The 25799-nt window shown below is 43.6% G+C and overlaps 1 protein-coding gene across 1 annotated transcript in view; it reads right to left on the bottom strand.

The window, feature by feature from the left end:
• Positions 1-1051: 1051 nt before the first annotated feature.
• mllt3 (MLLT3 super elongation complex subunit) overlaps positions 1052-25799 on the bottom strand; it is a 65144-nt gene continuing 40396 nt past the window's right edge. Inside the window, exons 2-13 of the mRNA XM_079295124.1 lie at positions 23820-23902; positions 21647-21790; positions 18637-18675; positions 17539-17667; positions 14687-15265; positions 6871-6940; positions 6600-6653; positions 5784-5919; positions 4829-4925; positions 4671-4739; positions 4062-4133; positions 1052-1452 (exon numbers count right to left, since the gene is read on the bottom strand). Of these exons, the coding sequence (XP_079151250.1) occupies positions 1321-1452; positions 4062-4133; positions 4671-4739; positions 4829-4925; positions 5784-5919; positions 6600-6653; positions 6871-6940; positions 14687-15265; positions 17539-17667; positions 18637-18675; positions 21647-21790; positions 23820-23902 (1604 nt within the window). The 3' untranslated portion in view covers positions 1052-1320. The remainder of the gene's footprint in view (positions 1453-4061; positions 4134-4670; positions 4740-4828; positions 4926-5783; positions 5920-6599; positions 6654-6870; positions 6941-14686; positions 15266-17538; positions 17668-18636; positions 18676-21646; positions 21791-23819; positions 23903-25799) is intronic.

Genomic DNA, 25799 nt, shown 5'->3' with positions numbered 1-25799 from the left:
ATCTTTCTCTTTGCAGTTGGTCAGATCATTACTGTGTTGTGTTTTATTCTAATGCAGGCGGGACAAAATAGAATTCTACACATAAGAGCTTTAAGTAGTCACTGAAGACTTGATGCCTCTCAATCAGACGCAGTATCTCCTGCACACTGGAGGCCTCAGCATCTTGAAGCAACGTGCTCGTCGGATTGTCTAACAATCGGAAACACCCTCCAACAATCCCAGCGGCCGTCGGCAGCGAGGCCGGGTGTGAGGAGGCGTGGAAGTCAACAGCAGGGTTTGTACCACCGAGCGACACCACCAACGCGTCCGAGAGAAATGGAACACGTGCGTCATCCCCAGACGAGTTGACTTGTACAGGGATTCCAACTGGATCGTTCTCTGTCACAACTTTGGCTCTGGTTTGTAGTAAGAATCGATCGTTTGTAGCAGAACTCGAGGCTTCAAAACGGCAGTCCACAAACCAATGGGAAGCCCAGAAACCCGGACCTCTTCTTGTGCCGTTTGCTTGCATCTGGGATGCTTTTAACCAGTCACAACTCAAAACCACTACTGGATTGTACTTAAACTTAAACTTAAACTGGATTGTTATTTTATAAAAAGCTTGTCGTTACCAAACCACTCCCCTTCACTGACTTTCTGCAAGGCTGCTCCTTTAACAGACTGCAATACAAAGTCATCAGCGTCACCATCACACCTGCTGCTGCTGATCCCAGTGGAACCATTCAGAGGACCAGTGTCCTCAGTGATGCTCGACTGTCACACAGATACAAAGACATGCCCGCTGTCAAGTGCTTCAATAAAGTAATTTCAATTACACACACACACACACACACACACACACACACACACACACACACACACACACACACACACACACACACACACACACACACACACACACACACACACACACACACACACACACACACACACACACACAATAAATAAGACTTACTATGTTGTAAGGCAATGCTGACCATGCATTTGTCACAATGAACAACAAATCAAGGAACATACATGGTAACAATAAGCACATTCATTAAGAGCAACCACTTTCTTTTGTTTTTTTCTCTAAGAAATCAAGTGAAGTTTGAAGGCTTTCTGCGTGATCTCCTGATCTACAGGGCTCATGTCCCACAGCACCTGGCTCTGGGACACCTCTTCACTCAGAGGGCCCAGTCCGAGCGGCAGGCCGGACACACAGCAGACCGGACCAGCCACGGTGGGGCTTCTGCATCGCATCCAAAGTTGGAGTTCATTCAAGAAAAATCAAAAAGGTCTACATGGAGACAGAGATCCAGCAGCCAGCTGCTCAGAGCCTCAGGACAGTCCCGAGCTGTCCAGGTAACTCTGCAGCTTCCTCACTGTGCTTCTGTCCAAGGAGCAGAGGTCGAAGTCAAAGGTAGTGTTTGTGATGTGGAAGTGTCCGGTCTCTTCAATCAGGTTCACAATCTGGAGAACACAGAACACAATGAGGACCACGTCTGTGTGTCAGCAGGGTGAAAACACACGTAGTCAGGTTATGTTAATTAAAGAGAGAACGTCAGAGACTGAAATACCAGCAGGGCCCAGTGAGCCTCTTCCACTGCAGTAACACCTCATTTCATCTTTACAGTAACAGAAGAGTTCATCAGCAGGACCAGGCATGAAACTACCACAGGACATCTTAAAGGGCAAATATCGGCCTCATTTTCAGGTTCATACTGAACCAGCTCCCAAACAAAGTGGTGCTCCTCTGTCCAGAGACATCTGCATTACAGCGGCCTCTGTCCTTCATATGTGGTCCCCACCAGTGTGCAGGAGAGCCTGACAGCTCATCAGTTCCACCTCCTGGAGCAGGAAGCGGAGCTGGTGAACTGGGCTAGACTAGCTTGATTACTGAGTTAAAGCAGTGTACACTGATCAGCGTGTGTGTTTTGGTTGGCATTTCATCCTCCTATCATCTAGTTAGGAGAGCGAGGCAGAACTTGGCAGCCGCCGCTGGGAAGATCCACCAACAGCGCCACACGATAGGCCTCCAGAATATCAGCGAGAAACAAACCAAATAATTCATTGGTGGCAGATGAAGAAGCAGATTACAGTGGACCTGGAACAGATCACAGCTCCTCTTCTCATCCAATAGAGCTGACTAGTAGCACAGACACCTAGTGATGTCATGCCGACATCCCTTCTATCTGGAGCTTGGCAGTTCAGTGTAACCTTCTCATGGAAAACAATAAAGCAGGAATGTAAGTGATAATATGAGGTTTTCTTGTTGTAATTTGATACTGTAAGAAATTTGAGTGTAGAACTGTGTGTTAAGAAGTTATAATAAAAGTGTTTAATGATTCATATTTAAGAATTCATAATTAGTCATAATCATAAGTGTTTTGGAAATCCATAATTAAGATTAGCATAAAGTGTTTGAGGATTAGTAGCTAGAAGTAGCATTTGAGACATGTAGCTTTTGCCAAAAGTTGCAAAGTCTTTTATATAGAATGTTTATCATAGAAGGGTTAAGCCATAACAGACAGTCATTGAATGTATTAAGAGCGAAGGGACAGAGAGAGACTTGTAGACAGGCGATTACAGAGTGCACCAGGATAAGGCCCCTGGGAGTTAGCCAATAGGAATTGCGATGGACAAAAGGGGAGGTGTTTCAAACCGGATGTGGGAGGTTTTCTTTCAGTCTTTTTTTCTCTTCTTGTGGTTGCTCTCAGCGGACACAGATGTTTATGGGCTGAGGAGCTAAAGATGAGTTTTTTTGCACAAGGGTTTTTCGTTGGTTTTATTGTTTCATATTCCATAGAAGTAGTGTACTTCACTGTATAATTGTATTTGCTTCAGTAGGATTAAATTCCTTTTAATTGTAAACCAGTTTTGGTAGATTTATTATCGCAGCGTCTCTACCGTAAACAGCAGTTGGACCATGTGCTCCGGCCTCCTCTCTGTGGGGTGAAATCCAGCCCCCACAATACTAAAGATTGTGAGTGTATGTTACATTCACTCACACATTCAGAGCAGATCTATGATTCAGATCAGTGGGCATCACACCTGTGTGACGAGGCACGCTCACAGGGACTCACGTGCACTACAATGCATGCAGGTCGGCCCGGCTACTGTATGTCAACTAACACAGAGAAGCTCTGACTACAACACACTCTGCTCAGGTTGACATCACTCGATATCTTTACGTAGACAGCAGCTGTAGTCATGCTCTGAATGTGGAAATGAGCTCCTTTTAAACTTGCTCTGTGAATGAAGTCCTTTCTGATCATGTTCCCTTTGGTTACTGGCCAAACAAACTAAATGTGTTCAATGTTCACCTGCTGGAACATCGGTTATTACTGGCACACTGGAAGGAACTCCTCAGGCTTTTCTCCTGCATACGTGAGCACAGTAGTGTCTCCAGAGGGAGCTGTGTGAAGTCTGATAAATGTCCTCAAGTGATGTCACTCGAGTCAGCTTTGGTTGGGTCCAAAGACAAGTTTAAACGTATAATATGTCATTTTCTGCCACTATGGGTCTCTCAATCAAAACAAGAGCAAAAGACGGAGATTGCTGAAGAAGCGTGGAATCATGGGAGTTAGGATTCCTTCAGTGTTCATCCAAAACAAACGAACCAGCTGATCAAAGGTGGTAAAACCGCCGGATGAAGCGGTTTCATGTTCAAAATTCGGTGTTTCTCCGACGCCGGTCGGTGGACTCAGGACATCTTGGAGGAGCTGCCGCTAACGCTTCCTCAGCTTTTCTCTCTGATAACCTAAGAACCAGACGTCTGACGACACAAATCCTTCATCCGGTTCAAATATCTAGTTAAACACCACCAAGTCTAAAGGTGTCATAACGATGTGGGAGCAAAGGGGAGTGGCTACATCAGCCATTACAACCTTAACACACCTCCATCTACCACCCAACTGTTGGCATTGTGGGTAATGTTGGCACAAGGAAGCAGAATGTGTGGAATAAGAAGGACAACATCTCTGCTTCTAGGACTCACTGTTGCATGCTGGGTAGCTGAGCTAGATGAGGCACACAGAGGAAAAAGGTGGAGCAGTTCATCAGCAGGTCGACATACACACCTGCTGCAAGATATGGCCTTCTCTCAGTGTCATCAGCCTCTTGTGCAGCTCCACCAGCTCGTCCAGGTAAGCCTGGGAAGCACACGCTACATGTCGTTAGCTTCACACAGTCGCACCGCATCCAATGATGTTTGATACCGACAGACTTTTACACATTGTGTGTTTTTAATTCATTCATTGAATTTGATTTCAGATAACCAGCCTGTTGAGTGAAGAGGCACATCCATCATTCAACGTTCATGTTAACTGCTGCAATACTTGCACTGATCATCTAACGACACCTTTACTATCAACGTGTCCCTTGTGTTCCCTTGTGTCTGTCTCACATGTTGCAGCTCTTCATTGAACACATACCATGTTGACACTGAGTGAATTCATCAAACCTCAGACTTTGGGATCTTTGGAAACACAGCATGAGACGATGCTGCCAAAACAAACTAATATATGTTCAAGAATAACTCGTAAGCTATGAAGTATTTCTAGAAGTGTTGTATCAGAGTCATGTCATACTCCGACACGTTAACCCATGAAACACAAAGTCTGAACAGTGGAATATACAGTACTGTGCCAGACTACCACATGTTACAGAAGAGGAGGAGCCCGCTGTACCTTGTCACACTCGATGTTTCTGTTCTTGTCCTGCTTGTTCTGCTTGGTGGGACTCTTCACTTCCACTATCTGACAGAGGACAAAGTACACAGTCAGTCACTCTGGGAGACTTGGAGACAACAATAACAGAAGCAATACATAACATAGCACCATGTTACCTGGCTAGCAGTGGTCTTTAGTATGGGCGGGGCTTCATTGCGGGATGGGGGGGAGGCCGAGGAGCTGTCACTCTCACTGCCATCACTCAAACTGACCCTGCGTGGTTGATCACAGGAGGACAGACAAACATCAGAAGATGCATTCAGTGAGGCTGTCTCCATCGCTACACATTTACAATATGCAACTTTAGATTGTGATCGTGTATTTTCATTTCTAGATAAGAAAAACACATTATCCCGTGACACGTTAGCCATATCAGATTGACTATTTAAACATCCAGCAGACACAAAGCAACATCAACATTCATCAGGAGTTGTGTTCGTGTCCATCTGATGAGTATCAGTATAATATTCACTGTCTTTTAGCTCAAGTTTGGTCTCCACCAACTCCTGAATATCTGTCTCTTAAGCTGCTAAACGCTCCTCCATGTTCACCAACTAGTCTCTACCTGTGGCTGCTGTTTGCTGCTGGACAGGTAGAGGAAGAGCAAAAGAGACTAAAGCTCTGTCCAGCTGAGGGAACTGCAGGTTTGTGAGAATTCTTTGTGGGGTCATCACTACACCTTTCACATTACACATAGTCACATTGATATGAGAAACCCTGAGCTCCTGAAAGGAATGGATACCGTGTCTCGGTGTAAACACATGGCGGCTGATTTATGTTATGTCTATTTAGCAATGCCGCCTTACTGCAGCAGTACAGCCAACCTGAACGCATATCTAACTTCATACCAGTTCGGAATGGAGTCTGGAGCACAATGTGGTGATCAAAGCCCTGTGCAGAACTTCTTCTTGACTGAAAGCGCACCACGCTGCTCGTGAGAGCGTTTCAAAAAGTACTCCATTGAGATGTGAGACAAAGAAATCACAAACCTGCTCCCAAACAACCCTACAACCTCTGTATCCCATGAGTATGACCTGCCTGAGCCTGAGGTCCATCCTCTGGCTCACTAACCTGCGCTGGTGGTGCGTGAGATGCGTGTGTGCTGGTCGCTCCACGTCGGAGTCCATGTCGTCGTCGTCGTCGTCTGAATCCTCATCGTTGTCATCCGAGTGCAGATCCTGCATGACGGACTGCAGCGGGCCCAGCACTGTGTGATAGTGACAGAGACCTTTCATTATCATGTGGAGGCCCAGATGAGAACATGCAGGAGGAGCAGGAGGGATGGTGGGACGGTCCGGTGGAGCTTGTGGATGCAGAACTGATCCAGCAGCTCGACTGGATTTACTCTTTACTTGTGAAAGGATGAGGCTTTTTTTTAAATTGCTTCCTTATTGTCAGCAAATCCCACAAAAAGACCAGAACCAATGCTGTGTTTGTCGTCTGTCCGGCAGCGCCTCTCAGCTCAAAGATCATTGGTTCCTATTTCAGGAATCTCTAAAAATGGCCCACAAATACATACTTTCATTTTATGAAAAGCAAACCTACTCAAACAGGAGGAAATCAGGCATTTGTTGGGGACTATTTTCAGCGGCGGATTATTTTTCACATTTGGTGCTCTGGTGAGTGTCTCTGGCAGCAGGACAGTATGTATGTATGTGGGATTCAGTCAAAATGAACTACAGTGCTCCACGGTGATGAAAGGACCATGAGCTCCCAGAGAGCAGGAGGACAGCAGTGATGGGTGCTATCGTATCCATGAGATAACACAGAACCCTGATGACGGGACTGCAGAGAGGTGCATGACTTTTCATGCACAAGCTGGAAAAGAGATTCTCCATGCAGATGTGACAGGGGGGGGGGGGGGGGGGGGCTCACAGGAAGGGTTACCTGTGTGGGTGGTGGCAGGAATAGCCAGCCTTTTCCTGATGATGAAGTCCACCACTGCATCCAGAGAAAATGACAAACACACAAGCAGAGGTCACCCTCAAGTAAAGAAGTCCCTCATCCGAGACTCACCTGACCCTCTTACACTAGTTCCAGTCCTGAATGATTCTAGAGCAATGGACTCGGTCACTGGACCTTTATGCAGACCGTTTCTGACTGAAAGAGACGATAAACAAGAGATCAGCTGCAACTTAAGCGTGCTCCAAATAGTTACCTTGCCGTTTGTGGTGTGTGGGAGCAAAGCCTGAACTGGAGCTGGAACTGGCTGGACTGGGCTGTTCGGACTGGGAGGCAGAAGAGAGAACAAACCGAGATGAATAAAACACACATGATGAAGCAGACTGATATTTGATCAGCATCCAATCCTTTGGCAGATATCTGCAGTGTTGACTTTTGACCACTTTCATGCTGTGATATATATTAAGAAGGTTCCACGTTCTGTCCACCAGAAGTCCAGGTTCTCATGGCTGATTGTTTAGTGTGTGACTGAAACACATTCAATATGTTAATGATTTGCTGGCTGCCAGCCAAACAAGGAGGACTAAAGCAGCCACGGTATTCATGGGTCTTATGTGCCTCACATCAGATCTGGACTCATCTGTTGATATGGTTCACAACACGCTACACAACAGCTTTTGGGCATCTTCCTGTTTCTCTCCTCATGTGATGTTCTTTGCCCAACACGTGGCCCGGCCTTGGCGATTGATGACGCAATGGCGGTCTTGTCTATGGGAGGCAATAAGCCTGCTGATGATGTCGGGGTCATCCTATCTTGGGGTTGGAAACTTCACATCCAACAGATCTACACTGTTGCTGTGCTGCTGGCCTCATCTGAAGAGAGCCGGGCCAGTTTAGTGCTCGAGCCTCAGATCTCCATCAAGCATCATAAATCACTGCGTCTAAATGATGTGCTATAAACATGCAGCAAACTACACACAAACACTGAGACTCAAAACGGCTCACGACATCGACCATCATGCATGCGACTGCACTCAAATGTCATCATGTCAGCTTTCTGGCAGGTCTACCACCCAACACGTGAGAGAGTCCTGGGGTTTGGTTCCTGCTGCCTCTGGCTGGTTGGAGGTCCCAACACAACAATTACTTGTTGAAATCTGATTCTGTTGTGTTTGTTCTACTAGTATTTACCACGTTTTTATGTCACAGTATAAACCAGTGGCGAGCCGTGCATGTTATACCTGGGCCTTCACTGCTGTCCTGCAGCTGAAACACAGCTACGCTTATTATTTGTTTCGTGCCAAAATGAAGCTCAACACCTGTAGATACATGAACTGCAGAGTGCAGATACATGAATACGGCGAGAGTGCGTCTCCTCTCTGCTCTGACTGCAGCGTGAGGCTGCTGCGTGAGGCTGCTGTGAGACTGACCTGTGAGTGCTGTGGGGCGGCAGCACCCGCTCCTCGTTCAGAGCAGAACCTACGAGCTTTCACGTCACAGTCAAAACACCAGAACAAGTCTCCATGAGGGTTCGGAAAGTCGCCGGATTTAGCGAGAAAGTCGCCAAGTTGGCAACACTGGCACCGACTAAATGTGTCCCCAGAGCAACACTGGACGTAACAATGGTTCCTATCACATATAAAACCAAACAAAAATCTATCTTCACAAAAACATGTTGTAGAAATAATAATATATAAACAAGCATATTAAAGCTACTGCAGATGTACAAACAAAAGCAGTTCACTTACCAGAGCTGCTGTTCACTATTTAAAGACAAAGTCCATCCTCCTTTCTTTGTTAATAAAGAGTTTAATCTCACGGTTGTTCAGTACATCCGTGTGTTTTAGTTCCAGTAAGAAGTCCTTCTCCATTCATGGATGCCAGTGAAGACAGTCGAGCCTCCCCAGTTGTATTTCTTGAATAGGTTTTAATGCGTTTGAGGCTGAACATGTCCGCTCACAGAGGCAGCAGATATTGGGATTGTCACCGCCCAACACGTCACGCTAGCCCACTGACCAATCACGTACTTGTAGGCCAGCTAGCAGGCTCTGACACGTCAAAGAATACGCAAAACATGTCAAACTAAAGATCTGATTGGTTGAACACTATGACAATCAACAATATCGTCCCCGTTCACTTAAAGTGCACATGGATTCACTTGTGAGTCTGCAGGCCTCTGCCTCTGTTCTTACCTGGAGACACAGAGGTGAGATCTGATTGGATAAAAGCGCTACTTAAAACAAGCTGCACTGGAAGCAGAGCAACTGAGGAACACAGGAGCTGTGCAATGAGAACATAAGATAATGGGAAAAATATTATTATAAATTACAATACATGTAGTGTATTTAAGAACAATGATTATATTATAAAATAGATTTAACTTTGTGATTCTGTCAGCGCCAGCAGAGAAGGCTTTGCTGGGGCTGACGGCCCACCACTGTGTATACTAATATACAAATGTTACTTTTTTGGACACACTTAATAAACAGCATATATCATATTATTTTGACTATGATATGGATTTGTTTGGTAATAAAAAAAACAATTTAAGTTTTTGCAAAGATTGACACTAACTACTGCAGCTAGCAGTAATTACTCCTTTATATCTGTAAAACATCTCCTATCAGATATATCAGAGAAGTTATAACTCATAAAAAATATTTTAAATTTTAAAAACCTTTTGTGACTTTCAAGACCTGCAGATACCCTGACCCATGTACACTTATCCCATGACGAGGATCACACAGTCTCATATGAGCACACAACCTCAGCAAGTCTGTGAACCTGATGACAGCAGGAAACAATACATGAAACGTGTTCCAACAGAAACACACTGTGCATATGACATATCAGTTATAGGCAACGGTGCGTTTCCTTTGTTCAATGAGCTCACACACACGGGCTGCTGACAGCGGAGATACATTTTCAGTAGTATGCTCTTCTTGTCTTGTTCCATCCACAATATAGGAAGAAAAGAAAGAGTGGACACAATGAGCTCTAAAGTGAGCAGCTGTGTGGTCTGTCTGACGCTGGCCAACTCTTATCACTCTGAGACAGTCCACTTCAAACAGACCTTTAGATGTGTGGGCAGCTCGTAAATTACAACAAGCACGCTCAGGGGAACAAAGAGTTCACACCAGCCGCCACGTGTGCAGATGAAGTGGACACACCCAGCAGGTCACATGGGTTGTCCGGATGGTCTCATGTTGCTGTGTTCAGGACGTTTCTGGCCGTCCACCTCTACACAAACGTAGCGACAAGCTGCCCGATCGTAAGCCTTCATCCAAGAGCACGCCACAAAAAACTCAAATATCTTCTATCACGATATGAGTCATTTGATATCTAGATATCAAGATACAGCATGTTCTCTGGTTACTCAATACAATAATAATTTATATGCAATAACCACATGCTAAAGCCTCTTTCTGTTTCCTCCTCTGTGAATTACAAATGTAAAGTACGGAGTATTTTCTGATGTAACTTCAGTGCAAAAAGGAACTTCAGTTTTTATGAAATTATAGAGGAAGAAAAAAAGCACAAATAATTCCAGCTGTACACCGACGATGTTTACATGCATGCACACACATGCCGATTCAGACAAGTTTGATTTCACTGATTTTAATCAGTTAGTTTATGCTTGATATTATCAACTCAATAATAATATATACGATTACATTGAAAGCCAATAAATGATATTGAATTATCACCAAGCCCTCGTAGTGCATGAAGGTTCACGAGTCAAGAGGCAGCATTTCTGTATTTGCCTGTTTTCTTTATGCCGTCTGTAAATGCTTCCTATGTGTTGTTTTATTCAACGCATACTCTCTGACTCAGTGCGTTGAGATCCTTCAGCAATCCAAGCCTGCAGATAAATTACTGATAAATCACATTGATGCAAAAATCATACACAATCAATATTGCCCTAAAACGGTCATGCTCCAACTCTACTGCAGAAGCGAAACAAAACACCGGCCACAGGTTCTGCTTGTATTTCCACGGTGGGGACACATCAGGAGGAGGTCCTACATGTTTACAAGTCTCAGGTACTTTCAGGATCGCTGGATCGGGATTGGTCGAGCACATGTGATGGCATTTAACATGAAGGACGACAACCAACACATCAGTAACCTACATTTTGCTGCTGCATTTCTGTTTACAACTAATACTGAAAAAGGAAACAATGAAGTCCAACTGAAACAAATAGTCCATTCGTCAACTGTTGTGATAATCGATTCATTTGTTTTTAAGCCTCAACGGGAAAACACCCCGGTTGCAGTTTATTTTACGTGAATATTTTCAGCTTTTCTTGGTCCTCTATGATAGTAAACACAACATCTTTGGGTTTTGGACCGTTATCAGGATGGAAGAGCTTTTTTCACAATTTTCTGACATTTATTGACCAAATAACGAATCAGTTAATTGAGACAATCATTGACAGATGAATAGATAGTGAAGATAAATGCTGCTTGTAAGTGTTGTGTGTGAGACAAACAGGCCTCGTCAGTATTCCAGGAGGAGATAGTGTCAGCGCTCTGAAACAGAGCTCTTAGCATCGGACAGACATGACAGACTGAATGGAGAAATGATCAACATGATCAACATGCACACAGCGCAGCAAATGGAGAGAAAGTTGTTCTGTGCCATCAGTCTCCTGAATTCAGTAGAGATGTGCCAGAATACCGAGAAGACGTGTTCTACTGTTGGCTTCCACAGCTGCTTACATCACTCACCAGAACCAGCACACAGACAGAGTCGCATGACGTACTATAGTCAGGAAGGATCTGACGGTTCTAATTATTGTGGCAAAACAATCACAGTACTCGGTATTGATACGATATCAATTAAAATCACTATTAGAGGTCAAATACAGTAAAATTATGTCGCACCAAAACTGCCTTGGATTCTATTAAAATGAACAAACTCAACAGCTATACTGCAACTGTGTTGAAATTGCCATCAAATATTCTAAAACACAGTAAAGTAAAGCAGGTTGTTGATTTAAAGTGAAAGTTAAGACAGCTGGTGGAATGACTTGAAATGTGTCTCTGAGAGTCCATTCTTCATGTTCGGATTTCTTTGGGTGTTTATAATGGTCGACCGTCAATCACATGAACTCCCTTTATTCATAGTGTGTCAGTCCTCGGACCGTCTACTTTTAAGTGCCACCTGATGGGTGTTAATAGTTACAAAAGGTAGAACCATAGAACATAATTATGTTGGGCTCTTGCAGGTCACTAGCACCACCCGCCTGTCTGCACCTCCACAATCTCACGAACAAAGAAGAACATAACTTTCCTCTTGAAGAGCAGAGACAAACCAGGACTCTGGTGTTCTGGTCCTGCTCTGGTTCTTCTGCTTCTATGTGACTGCAACTAAAGGACTTCTCTTGTGGCAAAATGCAAAACCAATGCAGAGGTGCTGTGCCGTGTTTAGGAGCCCTCTGAAAACGTCGATATTCATGGAAGAGAAATTGTCAGCAGTATTGTTACCATCAGAATGTTTCACCGCCAAGTAGAGTAGAACCGGTATATACACCTCCAACAGTTCCAGTGTTGTTTTTAATTCTGTCCATTTAAAACATCCTAGATTGTAAAATGTAGCAGAACTGCAAAGAAGAAGCCAAAGCTTTCCAAAGAGGATGAGGCTGTTAGATGTGACAGCTACCAGGTCCCGTGGTACAATCAGTCTCCCAACATGTACAGTTTCCCACAGTAAGTGGGATAGTATCTGTGACCCACGCACAACTAGAGACGTGGGTTTAAAACGTGTCATTCTAACAGGACTTTAAAATGTACTTGTGGCGAGAAGCGACTTCCAGAAGAAACATGAGAGAAAAAGAGAGACGCGGGGACAAAAGGAAGAGAGACTTCAATGGCTGTCACCTCCCGCCAACAAACACCACACAGCTGGTCTGTTGGTTTATGGGACAGCTTCTTCAGAGGGCCATAAATCTAACCAGCGCTCCTTTTAAGGGCTTTTGTCCCGCTTTGCTCAAAGCCGCCCAAGCCGCCCTCCTCAAAGACAATAAATGGTCTTTAGACGGGAGTTGGTCGGCATTGATCTGGCCTCTTCTCTTAACTCTTGGCACAGTTAGGATGGCCAACAAGAAATGCCAGCAAACAAGAGCATTCGCTGTGCTTGTCTGATGCAGCGGGTGCTGTCCAAACAAAACTGTTTCAGTTTGACACTATAGATTCATTTAAACACAGCCAACTCATTTATACCGACATGTAGTAGTTGGCGACACAAACGTATCGGCTCATATTCAGTCTTGCTGCGGTTAACCCTTTCATGGTTTTCTCAGCTGTTAGGTCATTGTAGCTGAAACATGTGCTGTACTGAGCATTCTCCGGCACTCCAGCGAGCCCACACCCAGAGAAACCCAAAGGCTGCTGGGATTTTAAAACCAGACCTTTTCACTGCAAGTTAAGGCCATATAAACGTAACTGTATTTATTTGACCTTTCTATTTATCTTTTAAAATGTTTATTGTCCATGTTATAGCTGAAGTGCTGTATTCATAATTTCTCTCAATACAAATAATCAGTTTTTCACTGTAAGGGAGGCTAATACATGCAGATTGCTAACATGCACATTTACTTGTAAATGGTGACTAAGTTTGGTAAAGGCTTAAAAAATAAATAAATAAAAAACATGTTTGTTATTACTGTCCATAGGCTCTATGAAGGAAACAAAAGCTCACTGGATTAACATTAAAGGGTTAAGTTGTTTCTGAGTGTCAGATATCAGTCAGATTTCAATACTTTCAGCCATCTACAAAGCATGCATCTGTGAGGAAGTGGATTTGGGCTTTTTCAACACAAACCTGTGCAGGTGACAGATCCCTCCTCCTGTGCCCACATCCAGTGCGCTAAACCGGTTCCCGTGCTACCGCTCCAGCCTGCTCTCCCTTCATGTCATCACCTACTCCACATTTCCTCCCTTCTGCTGTTTCTGGCCCGGTGCTCGGAGGAAAACACCGAGATCAAACAAGTGGTCACATGAGAAATGAGAGTGGCGCTCTGTGTCGGCCCGGCGCTCGCCCACCGGAGTCGCTGGCCTGGGGAGGATCAAACACCTGCCATTTGTCAACCCACATCCCCTTTACAACCGGCCGACCCCCAGCCTCGGTATGGGAAAACTTTAAAAGGCATTTACATACAGCGCAGACAAAAACACGGGTTCTGCTAGTGCTAAGTAATAACTCCCCTGGCTAAACAAGCTGCCCCTAAGGAGAAAGATACACAAAGACCCACGCTTTATACAAGCTTTGGAGAATAGAAATGAAAACACCATCGCATAAAAGAAAAGTGCTCAAAGCACGGGGATTTAGACCTTTCTCCAACAGACGCTCGCTCTTTTTCTTCTCTCAAAAGCTAAAAGGATTAAAGGGGAACTCTGGGCTATTCACTGCCACGTCTTCCCTTTCTCCTCAGGTGTTGTAAAACCATAAATCTTACTTGTCGACTATTTGGCTTTAAAACAGTCCGTCTTCATGGGGAGGTTCTCCACCAAATGTGTGTGGACCAGGCAACCCAGTCAAATGTCAGCCTATTCATGAAAGCAGCCACTGTAGACGTGAAGTTTCCTAATCGTGCTCTTGATGTGCAGATGGAGAGGAGTACTTGAGCACATTCCACATCCATATTCAATTACTTCCTTTCCAAAAAAATTAGCTGTTAACAGGGCAACAAAACTGCATCTTTTAACCTTCTTACTCCAGTTTTGTCCACTTCCTGTTTGGCCACCCAGATGAATGCAGCTGAAGTAGTTAATGACGGCCACCTCTTCTTCCCCTGCCCAGCCCCCTGTAGTCCACCGGACCCCCATTACAGAAGCTTCTCTCTCTGTTGGTCATTCGATTTTATAGCGCTTCCACGCCAAGCAAGGACTGACCACCAACAAACCATCCCCTTCAAAGCCTTGGAAGAACTGGACCGCTGTCCACAACCGCTCCTTTCACTACTTTTACGTAAAATGGCCTGAAAGCTCAAATCAGTGAGTCCAATGTCCTCTCAAGAACTCTTACACTCTTGGTTTTTTTTATAACAATTAGAAAGACGTTCTACTTACATCTGATTTGGTGGACTGGTCCTCCATATCTGAGTCATTGGGGTCCACCAGTTCCTGGAATAACGGCAGTGTCGACACCTTCCTGCGGTCTGCCTCGTCAGCTTCCGGTCGCAGTTTACTCGTTCGCACTTGCGATCTATCCTTCAAGAGATTCTTATCCAAATGTTGAGCATCTGACCCAGACGTCTGCTTCCCTGCTGGATCCACAAATCCCTTTTTACGTTTTTTGGTCACGTGATCGTCCCAGTCAGGGGTGGACAGACGCTTGTTTAGCGCTGACCCGTGAGTCGTCCCCTCAGTCCGATGCTCCTTGGACAAAGACTTGGGTTCCTTGAAGCCCATCTTAGGATTGATATCTCTAAGTGGCTGGTTCTCTTTGGGTTTCCTGGAAGGTTCTTTGGGGGCTTTGCTGGGTTCCCAGCCGGAGTCTCTGAAGGCACTTTTGGGCTCTTTCATGTCTTTTGGAGGCTTGTCTTTGTGGTCCTTGGAGGGCTTGTGGAGTTTGGAGAAGCTGCTGCTGTTGGTGCTGTTGGTTGTGGCGGTGGTGAGAAGGGTGATACCGCTTCCTTTGGAGCCGTCCTGTGAATCAAAGCCAACACGTGAGAAAGATCCTTCACTGTACGAACCCATCCTACAGAACAAAAGGCTCAACGATGAGCAACAGGTTTAGATTTCGTGGTCCAAATTATGACGTACGAACTGCATGATGGCAAGTTCAGTCAGGTCTGAAAAAAACACAAGGAATTTTACCCAACATTTAGGGTGTTGGAGCAGAATTACACAGAATCATCTAAGCTACAGAAGAATAAACTTCAGCTCAAAGGATTATGGAGCGGGGTAGAGGGAAATCCCACTTTAGGTCAGAGGGCAAACATAAAAGAGCAAGCACATAATTAGCCACTGGGAAATACTGTTGTCTGAGGACGGTATGGGCTTGTACTGCTGTGATAATAACTGATATAAGTAAGTGCCACTAAAAATAACTGAATACCCTGAATATGAAAAACATTTTGGGTTTAAATCTCAGCATTCAGGAGAAACATGACTCCTGGTAATGTTGTCCTCTTGCTCTTCGTATTGTGTTGACTCTGGACTACATGTAGTACTTCTAAAATGCATAGTACCAAACAAGAAAGTGAGCAAAAACCAGGCAACAAGGTCAAATGAAGATTAATCTTCTGCCTCTTACACATATGCCACCCTGCAGTTTGGCATTACTGTCTGTGAAAAGAGGTATATTCTTAAAAAAGGGTCTTCTTAGTCCACATCTATGGGCTTAAAGAGCAAACTCAGTGCTTCTTTTGAACAGTGCTGTTCAGTGGGGTGAGGGGGCCTTTTCAGCAGCCACATGCGCACCCTTCAAAGTGCAGCGAAGGGCAATGTGGAGAAAGGAGGAAATGCATTCCTGCTAACGGCAGGGGCTGTTTGTCCCTGGGTCTCACCTCCAGCCCCCTTGTCAATATTTCATCAATGCAGTAAAGCCATTAAAGCAGTCTAGACGACGGGGGGTGGGGCACAACTTGGACCAACCACCTCTGAAACCTATATTTTGTGTGACCCCGGGACCTCAAGGTGCAAAGCTGTCGGCTCGTTTCTGAACTCCAGCGGACTCCTCCGCTGCAGTGAACCCATCTCCCTCAACATGAACCAGCTTTAGTGCCTCTGCTGCCATCAACAGTGAAGAGATCACTAAAGTGGCACTTTTTAACAGACCTTTCAGCACCGTGACATTGGCAGGTTAGCAGGTGACCCAAGTTCATGTAAATCCCTGAAGGGGTTATAATAATAATAATAATAATACCGTCAGAACAGAAAGCACATCATAATTAAAACCAGTTACTGAACTATTTTTTACTTTCTAGGAATGCATTCAAGTGAACAAGAGGTCTGGATCAAGTAATTTACCATTTATAATAATATTATATTATGAGTTCACTAGAGAAAAGCAGGCGTAACATTTATTACTCCACTATACAGCAATATCTATGAAATCGTCACCATTTGTATTTTATATTATCTCATATATATATATATATATATATATATATATATGCTAGTGAAAAACAATCATTTAGGTTGAACCCTGTGTGTGTGTGTATTTGATTATATAACATTTTTGATAAATGGGCCATTCTTCTTAATAGTACTTTTACATTTAGTTCTTGAAGTATATGTTGATGGTAATACTTTTGTACTTCTACTTGCTTACAATTTTGAATGCAGGACTTTTACTTGTAACAGAGTATTTTACCCTGTAGTATTGATACTTTTAGAACAATAGAGATCTAAGTACTACTTCCACCATTATAGCATCAGTTTATTGAAATACTGAAAGGGTCTCTCTCTCTCTCTCTCTGTAACATAACATGTAGAAGTACAATAATTGGACTTAAATAAATAATGAGGGAAAACTAAAGTATTTAGGACTTTTTGTCAAATAGTTATGATTATTACAAAAATATCGAATGTGTTCTCACAGTAGACAGACAGACAGACAGACAGATGTCTCGTCTCTCACCTGTAGGCCCATCATGTATGCCTTCTCTCTTCCCCATTGATTCTCTTTACTAATTGTGTATGTTATTGTCTGAAACTTAAGAAGTTTTAAAAGGACATTGGAGCATTATATGGGCATTGTCTAACCCCCAGGTCAAAGATTCACAGCATGTCTCTAAGTCAGTGCAAAAGTTTGATCACTTTGAAATGCCTGAGTTGAAATATCTTCGAGGTCTTTGAACCTGCCCAATGTGTGGGGGATTAGGGACTGGATCCTTTGAAGGGGTGAAACGCTTGACAGCTGGGTGGGGTCGAGAGTAGAGGCAGAGGAGAAGGTACCTGGAAACAACACTGACCTTTGAGCCATGGAAGCTTTTGCTCTTCTTTGGATCAGAGATGGTGGATGTCAGCGAGCTGTTGGGAAGCATAGGCAGCTTCAGGTGCTGGGAGAACAGGGAGGTGGAGCCCTCCTGCATTACCATCACCTGCCAGAGGAACAGCAGCACACCAGGTTTTTGATACTTGATGAGATCCAAAAGGATTTGAGTATTAAAAGCTGACATCTTGGTATTGACGTATTGTTAGATCAGATTGCAGTATTGAGAGGCAGCAGCAAAGACTTAAACCAGTTCCTTTTGTATTCTATGTTCATTCATGGCATGTCTGCTATATGGCATTACAATTCAAATCTAAAAGGAATGGGTCAAAATCAGGGTCGTACGCCTATTCACCTCCTTTCTGACAGTGAGATAAGAAAAGAGTTGATATCAAACTGTAAAAATTTAATTGGAGTCAGGGTTAGGGTTATGGTTAGCCTAGCTTAGCATTAAGACTGGTATCACGGAGAACCAGCTAGCATGGCTCTGTCCAAAGTTGATAAACACACCTTACACCTCCGAAGCTCTTCAATCAACGTGTCACGTCTTTGTTTAATGCACCTATCTAACACTGCTCAGCTCATCCTGACTCCAGCACTGTAGTATGAATGAAGTTTGTTTCGCAGTTTCTTCTAAAGCACCTGCATAAACTGCTAATTCAACAGCAAAGATGTTACCGACATGTTACTAACATCGAGAAGTCAACACACCAATTATAACCAATAATAGAAGTGTTTTAAAAGTACAGTAACTGTTCACAGTTACTACAAGTTGTGCAGTATAACCTGATCAGTGCACACCCTCATCACACATCTAAAATCTAAAGTTGCCTGTTTTTGCTGGAATATCCTGCAGTCATTACAGGGAGACACCGATGGCCAGAATATGCAACTACAGACAGCACAGCTGTTTCAGTATGTTCGTATTGGGACGGTAAATCTCCCAGGCAGGAGAAACGTACCGGTATCATTACACAACACACTATTTGTAGCCACTTTCTAGAATTGTCCAAGTTGTTGATCATCTTTAGAGAAGCCTGGTTCATTGATGAGCCCCAGAGCATGGTGGAGATCTTACTTTTGAGTCTTCTGAACTTCGTTTGTGAGGATCCCGTTGCTGTTAAAGGGAGGACAACAAAGGTTTACAGTTTAATTCTCTAAAATACAAAAGGTTTTTAGCTAAACCAAATACTCATTCCATTATTAATATCCAAAAGAGTGGAACAAGGTTTGGTAAAGAAACTTTGAATTCAATGAAATTGTTCAAAGTAATGTTCTCAGATCTTTATGTGATGAGACACGATAGAGAATGTGAGTTTCGATATGGTCAATGTCAGCCGTGTTGAGGCTGAGAAGGGGGTGCAGGCCAAAGTAAATAAAGAGCACTTAGCTCCAGTCATAAAACCTCCAGACTACAGGAGTCCTCTGGCAGGGGACCAACAGACTGACTGACCCAAACGCTGAGGAAGCAACTAGGGATGTCCTGAGCCATCCTAAGGATCATATCAGGGCAGATTTCAATGGACAGGTATTAGCTAAATGAAAGTCTGATGGATCATTCCTGTACTGCACTCTGCTTTGTTTTATCCACCTCAGCCTGCAAGGGTTGCACCACTGCTCTCAGTTACCACACTGGGAGCTTTTTTCTCCATATTTAAGTGAAAATGTGTGAACGTGAAACATCATTTGGTTAAAAGGAACCTTCAGTTGACGTTAAGATTTACAGACTACTCTCTTTCTTTCTTAAACACTTGAATGTGTCTTTTCTGCATATCTCCACCAGAACAACCTTCTTGACCTGTCTGGTTTCACAGCGGGCCATTCCACTGAGACCTCCTCGCCGTCACAGAGGAACTCCCCTCTGCATGAGCAGTCTTCTCCTCCTCTGTCATCCTGCGACACTTTTCAGCAGTGTTTTGACATGATGAACCAGATCCTCCTCTCTGCCCTCCAAGAACTGGGAGTCTCAGACTCTCCACTCTCCATTTTCCCACCCTACCTCAAGGAGAGCACTTACAGGGAGAGAATCTGTGCTTGAACAAGCGGGGTCCCTCAGGGTGACGTTCTGGGTCCCCTGCTCTGTCATTCGCTCACATGGCTTTTTCTACTACAGTTGTGCTGAGAATACTTTTCCCTGGTCTGAAAGACAGTTGACAGCACAAATCTTCGACCGACCGACCGACCGATTTGCCTACTGTGCTGCGCATGACCCAGGGCAATCGTACATCAATGACATTGTCAAAGCAGCCTGTCCAATACGCTCTGCTACTGGCCCATTACCACTGAGCCCCGGCTCCTACTCAACTAAATCTAAACGGTTTACTGTCCTGATGTCAATGGGGAGTTCGCTTCACCATTGTGGAGAAAAGTCATGTGTTCACACTGCACATTATCCCATAAAATAACCCATTATCTATCTCTCATTGTTTCTAAATGTAGCATTTAAAGCAGTTCAGCATGTTCGCTGAAGTTGATGTACTTGCATGATTGGTTTTGCATAAAAGCGTCAGTTAAATTAATGGAATGGAATGTAACGGCAGCGGGGTTGAAAAAAGAATGCAGATTCAACACACAGTTAGCTGCTTCTATTGTTTTGTCGCTTACCATAGTTAAAATGACAAACAGGAGGCAGGTCAGATCAGCTTCATGTCGGGCCAAACTAAAGCATGGCTGTTGTCAGGTTTGTGGTACTTTTGATATTTGGATCAAATTGGGGGGTCGAATTTAGTTAAAGGTGTTTGATAAATATTGAATCAACATTGAGCATTTGATTGGACTCGTTATCGGCAATACCGATATTAAAAGGTCAGGGGTTGAGGCCAAAACAATCCTTATCAGGATATTCCTGGATGTAACTAATGGTAAACCCACAACCATAGAGAGCTTTAGTGATGCGATCAGCTGATCTAAGTGATGCTAAATTTGTAGTAATTTATTCTGCATTGTATAAGTTTCCTAAAACAATGTTAAAGCAAAAGAAAATCACTGGAATCGGTGTGATTTAACAATCTGCATATTGCAGAACAGTTGTAAAATCAAATGATAATGAAATACACAAAAGACTCGGTGAACAAACGATAAGGCCTCTGCAGAGCAGGAGAACCGATAAGAGCAGTGGTTAGGTTACACCTCGTATACTGTAACAGAATGACATTTGGCATGCACAGTCACACGCCTCTTGTGAACAGCTGTGGTGCCGAACAGTACTCAGTCTGAATAGTACTCAGTCTGAACAGTCTGAACAGTACTCAGTCTGAACAGTCTGAAAAGTACTCAGTCTGAACAGTCTGAACAGTTTGAACAGCACTCAGTCTGAACAGTACTCAGTCTGAACAGTACTCCTTACACAGAAAAACATGATTGTGCCATTGATGTACCGGCAGTACGGCCTCCTTATTAGTCCACTGGAGTATTTGGAATCTAAAAGCATGCAAACACATTCAGAAAATAAAATCTTAGAAACATTGAAGAAGAAAGGGCAGAGGTCCTGTTCCACACATCAAAGGACACGTGTGCCATGTGTAATCTGTTAGACTGTCACCTGACCACCTTCTGTGACAAATGTCCTGTTTGCAACATTAATGGCCACAAAGGTGAACACTGGTGTATTGTATTTGTCCCAGTTACCATCACCTGTGGTTAGGTCATTTCAGCCTGTCGTGCTGGTGCTCCTGCAGTGTAATATGACGCAGCTAACAAAACAAAGTCATTCCACTGGAAGCACCTCTTTTGACTGGGGCTCCAATCACTGACTTTTAAGATCCAGCCGTTGTTGGTTTGAGTTTTTTTCACAAGATATGTTGACAATAAAAATATGATCAGCCTCATTCTTTAATGATGTTCATAATGAATCAGTCAAAAGCAGCAGATCTACTGTGGCTGAAGTAAGGCAGGTCGAGTGGAGCTGTACTCATGTGTGACACTGACTGAGCTGTGCATGAGTGTTTCAGAACATAGAACTGAACTCCATTGACTTTCCCTGGAATAAAAAGAGATGAAAGTGTTTCCTCCTGGGTGGGCTGCAGTACAAGCTGCAGTATTGCATTAAGAAGTGTCACTCAAGTCCCGCCTCCCCCTCGGACTCCTACCCCTCCAGCTTTCAGCAGCTTCCTACGAAACTCCTCTGTCGGGTTGTTGAAGGTGAGCTTCTCACAGCGGAGATGATTGACAGGCGGGTGGCCGTCCAGGTGGAGGAACAGGTCGTAATCAAAGCGGACTTTCTTCGGTTCTTCCTGAGGAGAAGTGGTGGTCCACCCAGAGAGGGAAAAGAGGAGAACGGTCACCATCAGGACTTTACCAACATTATGTTCCTGCATCAACACCACTATGCTGCATTCAGATGCAAACTACAAAGTCCTTCTGCTTCTCCACAATGACTGAAATTGAAAGTTTAACAAAGCCTTATGAGACATTTTCAAGTTGTGTTGCAAACCTGCAGCACACGATGCAAATAAACCACTTTATGCACTGACTTTTCAAAAAAAATCCTAAAAGACACAGCTTTAGAACTGTTGTCATGCTGGAAGAAAACATAACTTAAATGCAGAACTTTGAAGTGAAGTCCACTTTGATGTTTTACCATTTGGTGTCCCCTCCTTTAAAAAGGGACAGGGAGGCACTGACTGAATCATAGATACTCTGAACTCAGTTTATAGCTTCTTCAACAGTACATATATTCATAGTAAGACTATTAATAGTGGATAGTAAATGTGCTGCATTTAACTGTTTACGTCAAGTGATGGGTAGACGGACATTATCAGCAGCACTTGAATGTACTTCACTCTGTCCAAGAGCTTTACATTCTAATTTGATGCTGGATAGTTTCATGAATAATAATAATTAGTGCTGAGCAAGTTAACGCGTTCATTTCGCATTAACGCATTCATTAATTAACGACGACAATTATTTTATCGCGCATTTTTAAAATTTATTATAATTTTCTATTTTTAATTTTTAATTGAAAGACAAGAGACAATACATATACATAACAACAAGAGGATGACAAGAACAGTGGGATAAAAGCCAGCAAACATCCTTTAGTCAGACTGTCTCATGTTTATGGTTTTCTATTGGAGATATGATGTCCCTTCAGGGTTGCCGTAGAGAAAAGGCGACTTCCGCTGCTCTCCCTGGAGACTACTGGACATCGCTGGTAAAGTCAGCAGACACTCAGATCTCCGTGGTCAACTCAGCAGACACTTACATGTTAGTGCACCTACATGCTGACATTCACCGTAAACGCATTTAAACGGCACGGATCGGGAGCGAGTGAAGGACTTTGAAAGTTAGCGGAAACATTAACATGAGACAACATCCGGTTTCTTCAGACGAACATCCGGTTTTCAGAATAAGATGCCAACAAAGTATGAATTATATTCACATTAAGTATGAAACATGCTACCTGCATCTCGTGAACCAAATGTTATTGCCCTTTTGTTCATATAGCAGTACTTTTAAAATAAAAGTGCGCAATACACTACTTTATAATTCATTGTTGAACTTTGCCATAACAATGCGATTAATCGCAAAAAATCCATGCAATTAAATATTTTAATAGTTGCCCAGCACTAATAATAAGTAATCATATTTGAATTGTTAGAGTTTGTGAGTAACATTTTTCCGTCAGATACAATGTTTTTGTACACAGTAAGTAGTATATAGTGGAGTTCCATATTTTTCATCCAAGTGGGGGCCTTTTGTGAGGTATTTTGGGGTATAATGAGTTAGGAAAGTAACATAATTCAATAATCCTCATATCGAAACACGATGTTAAATCTATAGCTTTTTGGAGTCCTTGTAGTTGTGGGCCCCAGGTCCAGGTGGCCTACCTGGCCTCCCGGTGTTGGTGGATTTAGGTGTGTGTTGCTGTGTCACGGCAGGTGAATTGCTGAGGAGTCAAGGAAGCCGAGTGTCGAGTGAAGTTGTTTGTATGACACCACAGGCCAAACATTCAGCCTGTTCTGATCAGGCAGGTTTTTACGGGAACTGCACTAATGGTCAAATCTACGTGGAAAAATACACATGTTCCACATATTTGAATTAAACAGATATTTTCCCTAAAACTGTAGTTCCAGAGCTGCCTAGTGGTGGAGGTGATTACAATGTATGACTATGTCTCTGGTTAGAGTTTGGTTGCATGTCATTCTTCCCCTCATTAAGAAAGGCAGGAAGAGGAGCATTCTACCGTCACACTACCAAAACAAAGATGAACCCAGTGTTGAAACATACAGCTGGCTGGTGGATCAAAGTGGTAAAATGTACCTTATTTCTGAAGTAAACTTCAATAGGCAAGATGAAGCCTGCGTATCCAGACTCCTCCACTTTGTATGGTGGATCCTTGCACACTGAAATGAAAGAGAGTAGCCGTTAAAGAGAGGCCAGCGACCTTCAACACGAGGTGACTCACAAAACACAGGGACAGCTTTAAATCGTTTGAGTTCTAGAAAATGCAAAGCAGCTGCCTCCATTCACACACTGTTGCACAGCAGCCGTGCAGTGTGTGTGTGTGTGTGTGTGTTGGTGGGGGACAGAACACAGTCCTCACCATTATTAGAGTGATCACATTTTCTTACAGAAATCGGTTACTTGTATTAAAATATATGCGCCTTTGCTTGTGAAAGCCACGTTGCCGAATGAACGGAGCCACCAAACCTGCGTCTCCACTCTCATGAGATCTCATTAGCTCCCATCTCCACAGTCTCTGCTGATATCGATGCTACAACGGGGGTTCAATTAGGACCTGGCTCCTTAAAGCTTGTGAATCCACCTAGCTGGTGACAAAACGAAGACTCCCCCCTTCATCCTCATGGGCCTTTAAAGACAAACAAACTACAAGAGCTCAGGTGTTCTTCCCTGAAGGTGTGTGTGTGTGTGTGTGTGTGTGTGTCAGCCTCTCTCCCTGTGGACTCTGCAGAGATGTACCAATTAAGTGCATGTATGCAGAGCCCCGAGTGTTTACTGGGAGAAGAGATGAAAGCAGGTCTCAGCTCTGCTCCTTTAGATGATGCCACTCTGATGCACAGCATGAATGAAGGGTATTTAAGACGTCTGTAGCAGCCAGAGTGAAACGTGAACATGATTCTGGCTGAGCCTTGAGACTCTTTGAATATCTTATTCTGAGATGCATAATAACATTGGCAGTGCACCTTCAAAACATACTCAGCCATTACTATTGTACGACTGTATCCAGGAAGAGAAGCCTATGAGTCAACACACATCTCAGTTAAGATTCTCATTAGCTGCTTTCCTGGAGTCCTCATCTTATGGACTGATGACACTCATCAACGTCCCCACAGAAAACGAATGAAGGACAACGGCAACTAGTGATGGGCACCAACACCCAGTGTTCAACGGGCAGCTGTGCTAAATCATTAAAGAGCGTAGTATTGATATGCTCCAACTACTGGTTTCTATACGGATACTTGACTTCTTGGTATAATTTATTATCACGCTAACTAGTCTAACTAGTCTAACTTTCGTTTGTTTGCCACAAATCTTCGAATTCTTGTCAACTTTTCTACTGGCTGAGACAAAGCAGCTCCTCCTCTCTCTACCTGCAGTACCTGTAGGCAGTGATCAACAGAGGGGGAGGACAGAGGACAGGAGGAGAGAGGACAAGAGAACAGAAGACAAGAGAACAGAGGACAAGAGGAGAGAGGACAGCAGACCAGAGGACAGGAGGACAGATACTGACTGATGTCCTTTCTTCATTCTTTCTGGACGGCCCTCTTGACTGTATGTAGTGACTTAGCTGTTGTAAACATTCCTGTTGCTGCTTTATCCAGCAGTTACTTAGTAATGAAAAATAACCCAAAGAGTATAAAGTACCGAACGACTAAGAAGGAATGATAAAATCTTGAAGATAACCGTCCACTAGCATTTAATCTTGATTCTGCACCGGTACAGATATCGGGCCGATACTGACTCAAAGAGCTGGACTGGGAATCGTAACAATGTTAAAAAGGTTTTACACTTGAATTGTATTTCCTGTTAACTTTGACATCCAGTTAATTATTTTGATAATAAATACCAGTCCAGTACATTTATATCAATGTATTTATAACTTTTTTGATGCTTCCTTACACACAAAAGAACGATGCCAGTCACTTCCACACAGTGAGGCATACAGCTGGTATCAGATCCATCGGTATCGGAATATACCCAAGACCAGGTATGCTATCAGTATCGGGACTGAAAAAGTCACATCCATTCATCCCAACAATTGAGTTTGTGTGTGGTCAA

Source organism: Melanostigma gelatinosum (assembly GCF_949748355.1).
Source record: "Melanostigma gelatinosum genome assembly, chromosome: 23".
NCBI classification, from domain to species: domain Eukaryota; kingdom Metazoa; phylum Chordata; class Actinopteri; order Perciformes; family Zoarcidae; genus Melanostigma; species Melanostigma gelatinosum.
Note: the sequence above shows the minus strand (reverse complement) of the source record. Positions and strands in the feature narration are given on the sequence as shown.